The 16,486-nt window shown below is 50.3% G+C and overlaps 2 protein-coding genes across 3 annotated transcripts; one reads left to right on the top strand and one right to left on the bottom strand.

The window, feature by feature from the left end:
- Positions 1 to 2,821: 2,821 nt before the first annotated feature.
- On the top strand, positions 2,822 to 10,326 carry VAT1 (vesicle amine transport 1). The gene is made up of 6 exons (XM_015886017.2): positions 2,822 to 3,254; positions 4,121 to 4,328; positions 4,538 to 4,708; positions 4,792 to 4,881; positions 5,680 to 5,921; positions 6,307 to 10,326. The coding sequence occupies exons 1-6, from the start codon at positions 2,919 to 2,921 to the stop codon at positions 6,406 to 6,408; spliced, it is 1,149 nt and encodes a 382-aa protein (XP_015741503.1). The 5' UTR covers positions 2,822 to 2,918; the 3' UTR covers positions 6,409 to 10,326.
- On the bottom strand, positions 9,851 to 16,432 carry LOC107325297. Of its 2 annotated transcripts, XM_015886005.2 has the most exons (5): positions 16,024 to 16,431; positions 15,814 to 15,917; positions 11,998 to 14,898; positions 11,453 to 11,661; positions 9,851 to 11,136 (listed from the first exon to the last, which is right to left on the bottom strand). In XM_015886005.2, exons 1-5 carry the CDS (start codon positions 16,199 to 16,201, stop codon positions 11,067 to 11,069), a joined length of 3,462 nt encoding a protein of 1,153 aa, XP_015741491.1. In that variant the 5' UTR covers positions 16,202 to 16,431; the 3' UTR covers positions 9,851 to 11,066. The 2 variants fall into 2 exon arrangements, with proteins under 2 accessions (XP_015741491.1, XP_015741490.2); XM_015886004.2 differs by lacking the exon at positions 11,453 to 11,661 and having other exon boundaries at positions 11,698 to 14,898; positions 16,024 to 16,432.
- Between the last annotated feature and the right edge of the window lie 54 nt (positions 16,433 to 16,486).

Raw genomic sequence — 16,486 nt, 5'->3', positions numbered from 1 at the left:
AAAGACTGCAATTGGAGCATGTGTGCTACAGTTGGAAGAGACATAATACCTCGATGATTGCTGCAAATTCCCGTGTACTGAGGAGGTGACCTGGGGCTCCCTTCACACTCCTGTGGAAGTGAGCAGCCCTATTCCCAGCATGCTGGACAAATAATGGTGCTCTGATGGGAGCACAGCGTGTGGATGCACTAAGCCTGTAATTTTAAGACTGTAACTGTTGGTACTGACACTGCTGCAAGGCTGGAGAGCAGAAGGATCCTCATGCAGCTGGCTGTCTGCAGGGCCCGCAGCAGAGGACACGGAGTGGTGTTGCTCTGCACGCTCCCTGAAAGATGCCTTGCATGGACCTGGTCCTTCCTCAGCCTCTGCAGTGCGTGGAGCAGCCACAGCTCAGTGCAGGAAGTGATACTGCTGTGCTGTGAGCATTCTCTCAGCCTGCTGTCACTGCAGATCGAAGTGATATTCACCCAGCCTTGGTTAGTGCTTGACGATTGCCTCCATTGTCTCCGTGATCAAAACAGCAGCATGGGGGTGGTGGCTGTGAGTGGCAGGTTCGTCTGGGGGGTGGGAGCAGATCTATTCCACCTACTGTGACGCTGTCACATCTCAGTGTCCCTGGGATGAAGGCGTGAATGCATTGCAGCAGGCACAGCACTCCCAACATGAACAATGGGGCTGAGAGATCTCATCTGTGACTGCTGCTTTGTCCATGACAATGCACAGCAGGCATCAGTGAAGGGAAGGCAGAGCAGAGGCAGGAGGAGCCTCTGGGTGTCCCTACACACTCGGATAAATGCAACAGTGTCAGCAGTTCCAGGATGGCAAAACATACAGCCCAGAAGATGTTACCTTAGATTGCAACGTCCTATTGAGGCTGCTTGCAGCCTCCAGCCTCTTTCCTAGAGCAGGGAGTGTGGAGAAACAGGGGGGGATGATCTGCACTGGTCAGGGCTCTGGAAGAAACACAAAACCTCTGCTCTGAGCTCTTTATCTATGGGTGGGCTTGGAGATGACTTCATGGTGTCTCCAGCGTGTTCACTCTCAGAGCAATGGTTTAGCCCCCTATCCTGATGCTGTTTGCTGCAGGGTTCCAGATTGCAAAAATATCTTTAATTGCACACAAATAGAGCAGCCTAGCATAAGAGGAGCCTCCCAAACCCCACTGACTTCATCCAGAACTGAGTTTCTTGAAGGCTTCCCCTTATCTGATGCACCTCTGTAGGTTTATAAGAGCTTTCTCGTGAACATCATTTTTCATCTACCATGGGTGTCCTGACAACACCAAAAATAAATTACTGGGAGGACAAATGCTATGAAAGACTCCAAGAAGAACACAGGAAGAGCAGTGTAAAGCAGGATTGTGCTTTGATCCCTTGTTCTTAGCTTTGAGTACAAGAGATGCTCAGCCATTATAAAGTCACGTCTGTGTTCCTCAGAGCCAAGCAATAGCAAACAAGAGTGTAAATGCCCAAGCTGCTCTGAGGTCCTGGTGTGCAAACAGGCCACAAGATTCTTCCTTGCTGTCACTGCAGCCATCCGAACAACTGTAAATATGCCATACAGCAGAACCAGATGATTTACAGCCTGCTCCAAACCTCTGGTGATTTTCCTGCCTTTGTGCTCTGCTTCCTGAAGAGCCCCATCCTGCTGCCCCTGGCCCCACACAGCCCTGTGGCCACATCCACGCAGAACTGCTGATGGCTTCTGTCAGCAGCTGCCTGAGGAGCTGGATGGCTGTTACAAAGCCCCTGGAACTGCTGAGGTTTGTCCACCTGCCACCAGGACAAAACCTTACATCAAATGCTGTCAGCAGCGCTGCGAGTGCCCTGCCCAAGGCTGGCCTTGTACTCGATTTTGTTTGGTTAGGGAATTCTGGACAGCACTGGAGCAACACTGAAACTTCTAATGTGTTTGTTTCTGTCATCCTTGGGATGGACTTTGTTTTTCTCTTTTGGGGGTGGATGTTTCTCTTTGTCAGTGACTGCTTGTCTTGCAGTTTTGAGCCTTTACCCTTGAGTTGCAGTGCACTGGGAGCATGAGGATGCTCTCCCCTGACTGTTATGGAGAAGCTCTGACTGCGCACAGCACAAATCTGCACTGCAGTAGCAAGCTGGGGAGCCAGGCAAGAATCAGAACAGCATTTCACAGAGTTGGTTGCTGCCTGATGACAGATGCTTCATGCAGGAGGAGGGGTCAGATACATGGATCCATCCACGCATGCAGCCGCATTTATTTATCTGCAGTTATGGGACTGGAGGACTCCTCCCTCTTGTCTGGGAGGCAGCCCGTGCCTCCTGTCCAGCGCCCAAGGCCATTTCAGGGCTACGAGTAGAGAGCTGTTTGTAAAGAGCTGTTTACAGGATCGCCCTGGAAGTGACCTCGGTCATTTATGATAAATTGTAGAAGTACTCATGGAAGTGACTACCCACCAAGGCAGCCATTCCAAACGTGGCTCCAGAAAGACGCACTTTGCTTGAAAGGAAACATTTAGCAGAAAGGAAGGGAAAAACAAGGTCGATGCAGAGGAAGCGGGCAGGGAGCTGAGCAGAGGCTTATGCAGAGCTGCGGCTGCCGCAGCTGGAGGACGCAATTAGGATTTAATTCCCGCACCGCAGCGGCTGCACGGGCGTGGCTGGGACTTTGCTATCGACCCCGTGCACCGCACCGAGAGGGGCCGGGGCTGCGGCAGCAGCAGCAAGGGGCGGGGGAAGTGAGCCGAGGCTGTAAATACCGGGCTGCGAGAGAACCGCCGGCACCGGGACCGCGGGGACCACCTCACCATTCCAGCCGCAGCTCCGCCCCCGCTCCCTGCCCGCCCCCCCCGGCCTCGCCCCGCTCCGCTCTCTGCCTTTTCCCCGCCCGCCGCCGCCGTTGCCCCTTCTCGCAGTCGTCGACGTTTCGTTTCGGTTCTCTTCGCCATGTCCTCCGAACCGGCCCCGGTTACCGCAGCAACCCCCCCCGAGCAATCCCTCGATCAGCCTGTTAAGCCGGCGAGCAGCGGGGAGGCCCCGGAGCATCGGGCGCTGGTGCTGACGGGTTTCGGTGGCTACGAGAAGGTGAAGGTGCAGACGCGGCGGAGCAGCAGCCCCGGGCTCGGGGAGCTCACGGTGCGCGTCCGTGCGTGCGGCCTCAACTTCGCCGACGTGATGATGCGGCAGGGGCTGTACGACCGCTTGCCGTCTCTGCCTTTCTGCCCCGGCATGGAGTGCGCCGGTATCGTGTGCGCCGTGGGCGAGGAGGTCCGCGACCGCCAGGTGAGCGGTGCCCCGGTTCGGTTCGCACCCGGTGCCCGCTGCGCTGTGGCCGCCCCTCCCCAGTACCGGCGATGGGCGTGCCGGGCCCACGGGGATGGGATGGGAAGCTCCCGTTTCACGGCCCCGTACCGCTCTGGGCCGCGGGCTCGAGGTGGGGCTGTGCTTTGCTTCATTCTGGCTGCTTTCAGACCCAACCCTCCCCCTGTCAAAATCCTGTATGCGGCAGCGATAGCCGTCCATGCTGGTCTATCCTCGTGGGGAAAAGGCTGGAGGAGATCCTTTGCGTATATAGAATGTTCTTATCACTTGGTAGGACAAAAGGCTGACGCATGACTGTGTTGTTTCTGCTTGCTTGCGATTCCGTCTGGGCTACGTGAATGGTGAAGGAAATGGCTCCAGCTTTCACGGAGGTGCTGAGCTGTGGGTGGCAGCAGGCTGGGTGCTGGGGTTGTTGACCCGGGAGCCTCAGACTGTTGCATTTCTAGAAAACCCCGGTGCAAAACAGCTCTGAACATCCCAGAGCTTTGGCTCCCACGGCCATCAAGGCACACAGATAGTGAAACAGTGCCTCCTAAAAAATTCTTTTTTAAGGATGATTCCCTCCATTCCAGGAAAACGACTTGGTTTATCCAAATGTAAATGTCCAGCCTGCAAAATGAGGAGCATTTCTTCTAGCTACCTCTCATCTGTCATCTGCTCTCTAATATGGCTACTTGGTTTCTTTCCTATTGCATATGGAGCAGCTGCATTTTGATGCCCCATGCACTGGGCATGGCCCCCACTGTGCTGGTGGTTGCATGGTCCTGCTGTGCCAAGAGCAAAGAATTCTGTGGATCTTGAGCTCATTTTACACCTTCTTGTTTTAGGTTGGAGATAAGGTGATGATCCTGGCCAGGACTGGGCTCTGGCAAGAAGTTGTGAATGTGCCCGCTGTGCAGACATTCCTGATGCCTGATGGGATGAGCTTTGAGGAAGCAGCTGCTCTTCCTGTCAACTACATCACTGCCTACATGATCCTGTTTGACTTTGGCAACCTAAGACCTGACCAGAGCATCCTCATCCACATGGCTGCAGGTAAGTTAATTCTTGCTGAGGTTTCTTTTCTCAACATGTATCTTTGTGGGGGCATGAGTAAAGCAGCACAGAAAGGTGCTGGACCAGAAAAACATTTCCCAATAGCCTCTGTCAGTCTTCCCCAGCATGTACTCAGCCTATCCCAGACTAAACCTGTGTCCCAAACTCCAATGATTACTTTTAAGTCATTCTTCCTTGCTGGTTTCTAGGTGGTGTGGGAACTGCTGCCATCCAGCTGTGCAAGACTGTGGAAAATGTCACCATTTTTGGCACTGCATCTGCCTCCAAGCATGATTCACTCAAAGAGAGCGGAGTTGCTCACCCCATTGACTACAGAACTATGGATTATGCAGAGGAGGTCCGGAAAATCTCTCCCAAAGGTATGGTGTTGTGGAAGACATCTACAGTGACCCTATTCTTCTTTCATGTGCGAAGATTTGTAGCTGCTCTCCATTTCCTCTAGGTGTTGACATTGTCATGGACCCCCTGGGAGGATCTGACACATCCAAAGCATTTCACCTGCTGAAGCCAATGGGTAAAGTCATCACTTATGGTGAGTGTGGGCACCATGTCCCATCCCCAATTTAGTTGTGGACTGATGCAAGTGTACACTGTTCTGCACCTGGGTATGTGGCCAGGAGGAAGCACTGTGGTTGCTAGCTGCAGTTTGTGTTATAGCTCTGCAACTTCTGTGAAGATTTTAGGATGCTTTGCCTGGATAAGGCACCAACGGGAGAAAGATGTGTTCCTTGTCCTCAGGGCTGTGGTCACAAGTTCCAGTGCTCTTCTTTCCCATGGTGAGATTACTCCTCAAGCCCCAGTGCCTGCACAGGAAACTGTAATGTCCCCATGGAAGAATCCTGGCATGGCTACTTTGTCCAGGCTGCCTTAATGCACAGCACTAATAGAGCCTTGCTTTTTTTTTTCTAGAGGATGTGTGGGTGATGAGATTTGAGGTTGCTGAATACTTCTCTCTCCATTCCCCAGCTCTAAAACACTGCGATTTTGTCCCTGGAGACAAAGCCCTCACACAGCCTCCAGTAGGATTCCAGACACTTGCAGCAGAGTGTTGCTTCTGTCCCAGCCATTGCAGGCAGTGTGAGGTTCCCTGGCAAAGGCTGCCTGTAGGGGAGGGGGAGTGCTGCTGTCCCACCAGCCCTGATAGCTGTGACTTGTAACCCCCCTCTTGCCTCTGCTAGGGCTCAGCTGCACCACTACTGCCTCTCTAAGAGTGGAGGAGTTCTATGTTTTCGCAATATTTTCAAGCCGATGCTCCAGATTCTGTTGCATGGGCTGCTCGCTGCCTCTCTGTGCTGATCCCAGCTCATCCAAGGCTTTGTCATCTTCTTAGGGGTAGCAAACCTGATCACTGGGCAGAAGAAGAACCTCGTGGCCATGGCTAAAACTTGGTGGAACCAGTTCAGTATCAATGCCATACAGCTTCTACACCATAATAAGGCTATATGTGGTTATGATCTTGGAAATATGGATGAAGAATACAAACTTATCACAGGTGTTGTACTCAAGCTGATTAACCTGTACAATCAAGGAAAGATCAAGCCCAAAATAGACTCTGTGTGGTCCTTTGATCAGGTGAGTCTGAGCTAGCATGTAGGTGAACAGAAAGCCTTAAGGGGTTTCTGCACAGGGAGCTCTGTTTCAGAGTGAGCACCTTGTTCACAGGGGCTGAACAATTCTAAGAGCCATCTGTTCTTAAAGAGTTGGTGCAATTTTTTCTTTTAAGATATTAAAGTGATTGGGCTCTTGTTTTCCAGTGCACAGAAAATGCTTCCAGCCCAGCTCTCTCCAAAATGCATTTGTAGGCTCAACCCCCATGTGGGCTGCAGAGAGAGCTGCTACAGGGAGAGCTGCCTCCTGCATGCCCCTGGCTCTGCATGGACCAAGGGGACCTGGGGGGGGTCCTGGTTGCACTGTGGGGTGGCCGTGGGTAGTCTCATGAGATTCCCACTGTTTCCAGGTGGCAGATGCCATGAAACACATGCAAGAGAAGAAGAACATTGGAAAGGTCATCCTGGTTCCTGAGGCACCCAAGGAAGAATCCAAAAAGGCAGAGAACTAAGGAGAGAGATGTGTGCTGATTGTGAGTTCACGGTTTAACTTGCTGCTCTCTTTGGGGCCTGGAATTGGACAGATGAGTAGCTTCCATTATTACCAGTATAAGAACATTGTGGTTAAAGCTCAGATGAAGTTTGCATGCTCTTGCTGTGACTGACCTTCTGCAGATATGTCTTCTGCCCTAGCTCTCCGTTTTGAAGCCTGGTTATTTTGTACATTTTTGAATCTCTTTCTTTCTTACTTGAGTTCTCAACTAATGTTATTTTTTTTTCTGGCAGCATAGCTGCAACTTTGAGGCAGTTGATGCTTAATAGCTGCATAGACTGTCACTGTGAAGATGTAAAATGCTATACTGCCAGGCATCTCCACAGACCCCCAGCCCATGCTGGAGCACTTGCACTGCCACCTTTGAGAAGCGTGCTCAGCAGAAGAAGGGGCCAGGCTGAGAATGCTTCTTAATAGCCAGAGGAACAGCATGGCTTCTTCAGTTTAATTCCAGCCCTGGCTTTTCCTCTGTTCACACTAAATGTGCTTACTTCCCTCTGCTTTCACAGGCCTCTAACACCAGTAAGATAATAACAAATCACATTGTCTTTGCCTCATAAATAACCATCCTGGCATTCTGGAGTCCTTAGGGTATTGCATTTAATTTGTAGTCACTTCTCTGTGTGGTGTATAAGGAACCTGGCAGGCTGTGCTGCTCTGTGAGTACAGAAGAAAAGTTTCAGTTGAATAACTTGATGCTGTTCAGTTATTGATTTCAAACTGTAAAGAGAGACCTAAACTGTGTCTGATTGTTAGAGACCACAAGGACTGAACTGTGTCTCAGATGACTGGAATGTTTGATGTTGGATCTATGCTTCATTAATATTAGACTTCAAGTTGATATTGCTAAGACTAAACTTCACCCTTGTCTTTGTGTTTCCAAGACCTACAGTGTTGAATCAGACTTCAGCAAGATGGGACCAAATAAGCCTGGTTTTGCTTGCTTTGTTCTGTGTGCTGAGGAGACATAGCAAAGCAGCCTGCTTTGTGGGGCTCTGGGTTCCATGTGTAACAAATCTCCTGGTGTCAGCTGTCAGCCCCCTTCCAGCGCTGAGGCTTTAAGAAATGCCTAGGGTGCTCTTCCTGAGCTAGAACTTAGTTTCTCTTCCTTTTTTCTATCTTCATTGTGTTTGGAAACAGAAATGTACATACACCCAAAGCTAGTTCTGTGAGGACTTCCCCTTCGTGCTCCACCTGGCTTCCAGCCCTGGGTGACCACAGTGTGGTAGGTGCTTGCTTTAGCAGTTTGAGGCTTTGTTGTGGATTATAGATGCTGCAGTGCTTTAGGCTCCATTTGGGTTTTTAAAAGGAAAACCTGAGGGCATCAAGGAGCACTGCCTGTTGTGGGTGAGGTCAGGCTGCAGAAACAAATGTTGGCTGCTTGGAGTCCTGCCTGTCCTGACTCCAAAGAGGGAAGGGGATGCATGGGCAAGTGGACCCATTGGTGAAGCTCCTCATCTGCTGGAGAACAAACACTTTCAGGGGGTGGGAGGGGTCCCAAGCAGATTAAGTGTGCGAGTTCTTCTTCTCTGTTTCCAAACCAGTGCTGTTAGCATCAGTTCAGCTTGAATTTCAGGTGCTTAGTTCTGGTGCCTATTAAAATGCCTGGGCAGATACTCTAGAGGACTTACTCTGCCTAGCTTTAACACAGCCTCATTACCTATGGTCCTAGAGAAGGGCCATATGTCCGGGCACAGACACCCATTGTTCCATCTGTTGCACATGTGAACACCACCAACAATAACATGGTCACATGAAATTCAGAAGCACAACTTCTGACATCTCTGAATCCAGAATCTTGCTGTTTCTCCTTCTAACCTGCCCCTATCTTGCTAATTTAGATTAAATCCAACAGTGTCTAATGGAGCTTTACCAAATCTGACAACAGAATGGCTGTCTAAGCTGCTGCATTGGAAAGTCTCCTTTGTGGAACCTGACTTCACCTTGATGAAAGAGCAGCATGCTCAAATGGCATACCATGCCACACATCTTCAGGTTCTGCAGCTGTAAAAGGGAAATCTCTCCAGTTGTTTTTACCATAACATCATTTTCTTGCTTTATTGTCAGCCAGGAGTATGCTCAGTGCCTTACTTGGATGGCTTTGGATTAGGCAGCATTTTCACTGCCCAGGCCCTCTTTATGGAATGTAGAAGAGGAGTGGGAGTTCTGCAGCGTGCTGCCAGGCCTCTCTGCCTTGCTGCCTTATGATACACCACAGTGTAGCATCTTGGTGCCTTCTTTTGCATGTCTGTAAGGACTGGGAAGTCACTGGAGCCTCTTCCATTCTGGCCTTTCAAAGTACTGCCAAAAAACATTATCACTCTTGCTCTATTTTGTGAACACTATTGTTGTAGTTTGACTTAGCGTGAATATAACTCTCTTTGCAAGTGTCATGGGCTGTGTATGGCTCTCCTGGACATCTGTGCTCCTGCAGCCAAAAGAGCTGCCTTGTAGCTGCTGCTTTATTGCAGCTCTTACTCGCAGGGTGAAAGTTTAGCTCAGAGCCAGTCCTCAAGTGAGGCTTTATCAGCTGCTCTGCCTTGGCTCCCTGGAAAAAATCAGGGCTCCCTGTGCTCTTAGGGGAGCTGCTCATGTATTTGCTACCTGCATATGCCTGAAAGCCTTATCAGGGTGAGTACTAATCCATTGTTACAGCCTTCTGTTAGAGCTGAGCACTGTTTTTATTTCCCTTAGTATCAACCACGTTTTCTACAGACAGGCCAGGGTTAATGCTCTGTTCTAGTTTTGTTTTAGTAGTCCTTATATTTACTTTTTTAACAGATAAACATTTTATGTATCAATAACCTATGTAAAACAACTTCAAGTGTCTTAATGAATTAAAGTTAACCAGCACATTTGTACACTTAAGGACCAAAGCAAAACAAAGAAAAAAATCATTCCATTCAGTGTTGCTTAACTGTTTAGGGCAAAGTCATACTGTCAAGGAAATGGGAGATGCCTGTTCTTAAATTGTGAGTGCCATTACTGCATTCAGAAGTGCAATTCAGTGTTGATTTACATTGTCTGATCCAAAGGTTATGCTATGAGGAGAGATGTCCAGGTGAAAAGCATAAGTAATTGGAAGGTAAGTGTAGGAGAGGCTCCCCTAGCCCTGGCAGGGGTGCCAGTCCTACTGTTAACTCCAATGCTATTGCTATAGTTGCATTCCCAGACTGGTACTTTTAGGCTTGGGCAAAATGCAACCCCCTTTGCTATCATCAAGCAACTTTTGTCACCTCTGACTCTTCAGTTTCTCTCTAGTTCATTTTTCTTGCATGCCAAGTGTAGGGATAGGAAGGAAAGCAGCCTTAGTTGAAAGAACAAAGAACATGACCCCCTCTAAGTGCTCTGGGCTGGGGAGGGGTTTAGCTGTGTATTTTCTTTTTTTTTATTATTATTAATTTTTTTTTCCAACTGTATTAAACTAAAATTGAAGGATCAGTGGCAAGACAAAGCCAGTGTGAGCCTCAGGCTTTAATCAGCACAGAATGTTGGCCACTTGCAGCTGCTATCAGGCCAAGTGTGAAAGCACTATTGTTGCCTAATGAAGTCTCTTCTGTATGAAACCCTGGTGATGGCAAAGTGACTGGCAAGTTGTGATGTGAAATGCATTAGACTGAGCCTCTTACAGCATATGGTCTGATCTGTACTGTCTGAGTTATGTTGATGTGCAAATATGTGATATGAGTGATGCTCACCCTACAGACACTTGGAAAATCTTTGTTTAAAAATGTATTCTGCTTTGTATAACCAAGTGAGACAGAAAGCAAGTGTGCCAATGCTGTTTACATGACTATAATGTGTAATGCTCCTCCATCTAATGTTTCCATATGCCTTATGTGTTTAAAATGTTAATTAAAGCATAACAAAACCCTCAGTGGTGAACTGCTCAATATTCTGCCAGTCTCTGGGGCCCTTGTATTGCTTCAAAAGGCAGCAGTGTGGATGTAATCAGTTTACAAATCCCAACAATTCTCCTAGGCTGAAAAGCTGCCGCTGCTCTCAAGGATAACTGTTAATCTCTGTTGAGACAGAGACATTGTATCACTCTTGTAATACTCTATTTTGGAGGGCAGTTACAGTGATTGGTTTTGTTTGCAAAGCACTGAGCTGGTCTCTGCACTTTAGTTTGTGTTGGGGTATCCCTGTAGACTGCTGAGATTGAAAGGGGGTCCCAGAGTGACAGTAAGGCAATCTGTGTGTGAGCAGCCACAACAAAGACTGTGGAGATAAATATTGTTTATTTGTGTTTCTGCACCTGCAGCCTGTCTATGCCCAATATTCTCAGGAGGCAGCTGTTCAGATCTGAAACTCATTGCTGCTCCCCAACCACGCATAAACTTCCCTGCTGTCCCCAGAGCAGGTGTTGGGGAGGGGCTGTACCTCATGGCTGTCAGCTTGAGGACTGAAATATCTACATAAACATCTGAAATTAATGATAGCTTAGCTCTAGCACAGGCTGTGGAGGTGGCTGAGCCACAGCCTGCCAGTGGTGGCCAGTGGGAACAGTCTTCCAGAAGTCTGCTTTTTTTCTTGAGCTGTGCTGAGCTGTAGTTTTGTCAACAGGGAAGAAAAGTGAAGCGAAGGCACAGGATGCAAATGCTCAGGTAAAGAGTCTCAGTCAATACCCAATTTCTTCAGGACAACACGAACCTCACGGAGATACTGGGCATCTGGATAGCCATTCCTGTAGGGCAGAGAGGGAAGCAATGTAAATCCTGTTGATAGTGCTAAAAACCATTGAGGGGGCAGCAGCGTATTTTTGCCCTGTCCCTTCAGCAGAGGGTGAGGGTGGAAGTCCTGCTCCCTGGGAGCTGCAAGGAGCTGCCAGCTGCTGCTGCCTAAAGTCACAGCTTGCACTCAGAGCTGACTGCAGAGCTGGCATGGAAAAGACAGGAAAGTTCTAAGTGAAGAGGGATCAGAATACTTGGCCATGGAGAGGGCTTACAAGTGTGAGTAAGGGCTTTATCCCACTTGAAGGTGTGGTACTAACTGGATCATACCTGGCTTTGCCTCCATGCCAGGAGGTTTTGTGTGGGATAGGGCCCCATGTCACTCTTTCTTCTCCATTGTAGGACTTGACTTGAAATGTCAGCCCTTGCTCAAATGCTTTTTTCAGCATAATTGCTGTCTTCTGCCCTTCACTGTTGTCAGGCAGGAATGCAAAGAAACGTCCCCCTTTGTAAGGCTTTCCTGGATGGGGATGACCGACCTTAATAAGAAAGAAGAAAGCATGTTAAACAATCACCTGAGAGCATAATCTCAGTTCTGGCTTCTGAAATACTGTCCAGCTTGAAAACAGACTGCTGTGGTGCCCATGAGCTGCTAGATGCTTTGAACTAACACTGGAGCTCACACATTCTTCAAAAGCAGCAAGCACCTTGTGTGGAATGCAATTCCATGAGGCAAAACCTCTGCTGCTTTGTATATGGGGCATGGAGCTGTACCTGCCCTCTTTCAACTGTCCTCCTATAGCCCCAGTCACACTCACAGAATCCACTGCCCAGCCTCCATCAGGATAGGCAGTCCCTTCTGGTGGGGTACCTACCCCTTGAATGCCATTGGGGATGGTGTAGGTAATTTGAAGTGTCAGATCTCGGAAGTAGCCAGGCAGGCTCTGAGACAAAGAAGAAATCTTGAGAGTCCCTGAGATTTTGCAACCAGAGGCAACCAAGGAGGAGCTGCAGCAAGCTGGCTGATCTGCAAAACATGACCTGCACAAGGCATGACCACAGGGGGCCTGGCATGTGACACATAAGTCCTGGCAAACATCACACTGGCCCAGAGGAGTCTTGCAGCTTTCCTGTTCAAGGCTGGTGTCTTTTGTTTGCAGTGCTGGGAGGTTGGGCTCCTCCTGAACACTGTTCCTGCCAGAACTGTTACTTCCCTGGGACGTGGGCTCAGCTACAGGTGACTGTTCAGATGCAGCCTGGGGTGAATCAGGAGCCATACTCTTGTACAGACAGGTGGGCAGGGAGTGAGGAGCATCACCAGCTGTGAGGACTGGTGACTGCAGCTGTCCTGTGGCATCATTGTGACCTCCTCTGCTCTTGTCTTTCACAAACTGGAACCTGTCTGGCAAAACCTGCTTTAGCCGTGCAGTGTCAGGTTCCCCCAGCATCACTTTGGTCTTCAGCTGTTCCTTGGACTCCTTCGGAGCAGTGGGACTGAGGTTTTCCATTATGCTAGGGCTGAGAAGGTTGCTTCTCCCCTGCACAGCCCCAGGATCTATGCAGTCATTGGCCTCCTCTTGTCCCAGTGCTTGTGGGAACCTCCAAAGACCAGGGGATCTGTTTTCATCAGCCTCTACCTGCTGGAAAGCACTTAGAACCTCTGGGTGCACTGTTTCACTGCTAATGTCCAGGTGCTGCAGGTCCATCTGCAGGGACTCCAGGCTGTTGGGAAGGGCTGCATCCACCATGGTGTCCTGGCTTCTGCTTGGTTGGACAGCATTTAAGTGCCCTGCACTTGAATCTCTCTCCTGTCCTGGAGACAAAGATGAAGATTTCGGGGCATGGAGCCTCCTGGAATAAAACAGATGGAAGGTTTCAGTCACTCCTGGCAGTATGTCTTTGGGACAGACAAGACGGAGCTTATACTTGTCTTTGCTGAGCCCAACTTGGAGGGAACCTCCTTGCAAGAGGTTGCACAGTTCGCTCAGGGCGTCATCATCTGGTCCATTTACAGCAAGTTCTGAGTAGCTCATACTCTGACACACAAGGTCAGGACATTTCTGCACAAGATTTTCCACCTTCCATTTAGCTTGGAGAAGCTTGCTCCTGTCTGCTGCCTGCAGTGTGAGTACAGTGCAGTCCCCAGTGGAACGCTCTGAGATCTCCACAACTCTGCCCCTGCACAATTCAGCAATAGCAGAGTGATAGACATACTTCAGATAAGACCACTGCAGAGAATCCAGGCTCATTTCTTCACTCACCACATTGTCTCCACTGGCTGCCCTGCAAGTGTCTTGGGCCTTGTTGCTTTCCTTTGATTTTGGCAGGGAAAAGCTGCTGGAGCGTCGCAGAACAGGCCTGGATTCAGAGGATTTGGAGTCTAAAGGGGTCCTTGTCGTGTCAAAGAGACTCAGAGACTGAAAGGTACTAGACGTGCCAGCAAGGGAATGGTGTTTGGTGGGATCTGAGCCTTTCAAGTCCCCAGGATGCTTAAACGTGCTGTTTTCTTTGATCCTTAATGGAGACAGACTCTTTTGTCTTGAAAGCCTAGCCCCTCCTTTCACATGGTCCCATTCTTTGGGGCCCTTCTGAGACTCTGCTGCTGACTCCAAACCTACATCCACTGTAGAGATATGAGGCTGGTATGGCTGTGCCAGTGCTGTTGGGTCACTGGGACCCAGAGCACTTGTCTCTGAGAAATGCTTTCCAGAAAGCTGTGCCTGCCCCACTGGAGGCGAGTCCTGATTTGCCAAAGGGCACTGAGGCCGGCTAGTTTTCAGAGCGCTGAAGTTAGCAGCCAACTTGTGCTCAGCTTTCAGCTCTGGCTTGCCTGGGCTCAGCTTTAGAGGCAAGGTGTCCACAGGAACTTTGGGCTTGTCCAGTGAAGTCTCTGTAGTGCAGGAAGTTGCTGTCTGTGAGGGTGGGGAGCTACTGAACATGCCAGCCATTTGTGGGGCACCACTTCTGGTGCTGAAACACTGAACATACTGCTTAGCCTGGGAGACATCAACAAGGTTTCCAATAAGGTAAAGCTGCTTCCCATCTTCATAGCAGAGCAACTGAGGATACTGCTCCTGCAGCTCCTGTGTCAGAGCCCTGAGTGCCTGGTTGTTCAGTCCTCCCTTGGAGAGCTTCTCCTTGCGCAAGCTCACTTCCAGCTGCTGGTAGAGCTGCTGTAGAGCCAGGCGGGACTGTTGCAATGTGTCCATGTTCCCAGATGTACCTGGAGATGGTTGGAGGTACAGTATGGTTATGTCATTGCTGCTAACATCCACCACTTCTACGTGATACCGGCAAAGTATGCCTTGGTACTCAGAAACACAGAACCTCTGTATGTACAAGTAAATGTCTGAGTCCATGACCAGGGAAAAGTCCTCCAGCTGTTCCACAGCTTCCCCATCCACTGGGCTTTGAGGTGATGGGCCATCAGCTGCTTTGTCACACACCTGGTCCCAGTGTGGCAGCTTTACTGCCTTTGATGCTGACCCAGCAGAGTCAGGCTCCTGCTGGTAATCATACATGCTGGTGTTTTTGGACGAATGGCTGGATCCTGAAGGCAGGCTCTCTCCACTGAGTTGACTTTTGAGGTCCAGGCTGGCCAGCAGGTCTCTGCTGAAGGCCTGCAGCTCACTGAATGTTCCCTTGACTCTGCAAAGTGTGCTCCTGTAGTCAAAGTCAAACTGCACACTATTGTAGCCCTTCTGCAAGTTCTTCAGGAGCATTTCACCAGCAGGAAGTTTACCATAGTCAACCATCATGCAAACACGTACAAAGATCTGCAGGTAGAGACAAAAGGAGTGAGAAAGCATGGACCAAAAATAAGGCCCCTCCAAGGCACAGGGTGGAAGCGAATATACCTGACTCTTACCACAGCTGCCTGTGATACTGTGACAGAAAAGTAACCTGCTTTCATGATGCTCAGTGGAAGAATAACACAGGCAGGACTGAAAGATCCAGCCAGCCTAAGTGACTTTTTGATCCTGTATCCACAGTCAAAAGCTTTGGGTAAACAAGGAATGCAAAGGGCAAACCGCACAGATGCAGACCTACTTCTACAAGCTGGGAGCTCTGCAAACAGCCCAAATCCACTCCCCTTTCTGCATTTGAAATGCAGCTACCCTCTTGTTCTCACAGTGCTCCTTCTGGCACCACAGGCTTGTGGCAAGGTCTCTAGTGCCCAGTCAACTACCATACCCTCGTTTTCAGCGCTTGGATGTGAAGATAAAGACACGTGGAAGAAGATTTATGAAATCTCCAGTGCTTCCGAGACACCAGCATGTCTGTCTTTCGTGGTAGGGAAAAAGCAAAAACACCCTGTGCGTGTCCAGCTAATGACACAGCATCCAGCTAATGGCAGAGCCAAGGCATTAGCAGAATCATCTCTTTGCCACCAGATGGAGAGGGGGACAAGAACCCCTCCCCTGAGTCTGACTATTCTTCCTTGCTGTGACAGGCATAAATACCAAATGACTGACTGCAAAGTCTGCTTCACTGTTGCTGTATTATTAGTGTGAAATATATATATATATATCCTCATTTGAATATGAATAAGAACAAAATCTAATTAAAATTAAAAGGAGCAAGCTCTCCCTTCCTGAACGTGTCTGCCAGGAACAAAGCCTGTCTGGGAGCCAGCTGGGGCTGTCACAGTGACGTGCTTTGCCTGTGTGGGCAGCTCTGCCCCACTCTACCTCATCAGGGCTCAGCTTCACTGCGTGCGCCTTCACCTCCAGGGGGTATTTCTTCCCTCCGATGCACAGCACGTGGTTCTTCACCTTCAAGATTCGCTGGGCCACTGTGTGGACAAACAGGCTCCAGATGGCCCCGCCGAGGAGCAGCTCCCGTTTGATCGGGGCAGGGGATAACGGGGTGACACTCGGGCAGCACGGCCCAGCCATTACCTGCTGCTGCCTCAAAGGTGATGAGGGCGCAGGCCGGGGAGCCGGGCAGCACCTGCACGTCGGTGATCTCGCCGCCGCCGTTGCGGGAGCGCAGGAAGTGGATGGTCAGCTTGTCGGCCACCCTGTCCAGGGGCTGGTCGGTGGGGATGCCCCACACCTGCACCGTGCAGCCGGCCATGTCTGCGGGGCCGGGGAGACACGGCCCTACAGGGACCTACCGACAGCCCGGGCCGGGCTTGCTCGGACCTCACCGCTCTCAGCGGGTCCGGCCGCCCCACACCGGGCGCGTTTCCCCGCTGCCTCTAAGACCCGGTTCTGTCCGCCCCCGGCCCCAGCGCCGCGACCCCACCGCGCTACCTGCGGCCCCGAGGCCCCGCCGCTACGGCCGGGAAACGAAAGCGAAAGCAGGCGGCCCCCCCCGCACCGCCGGCACCGCCCCCTTCCCCACCGCGCCCCGGGCCGG

Source organism: Coturnix japonica, chromosome 27, assembly GCF_001577835.2.
Source record: "Coturnix japonica isolate 7356 chromosome 27, Coturnix japonica 2.1, whole genome shotgun sequence".
Lineage (NCBI taxonomy): Eukaryota > Metazoa > Chordata > Aves > Galliformes > Phasianidae > Coturnix > Coturnix japonica.
This window is presented reverse-complemented; position numbering and strand designations above follow the sequence as displayed.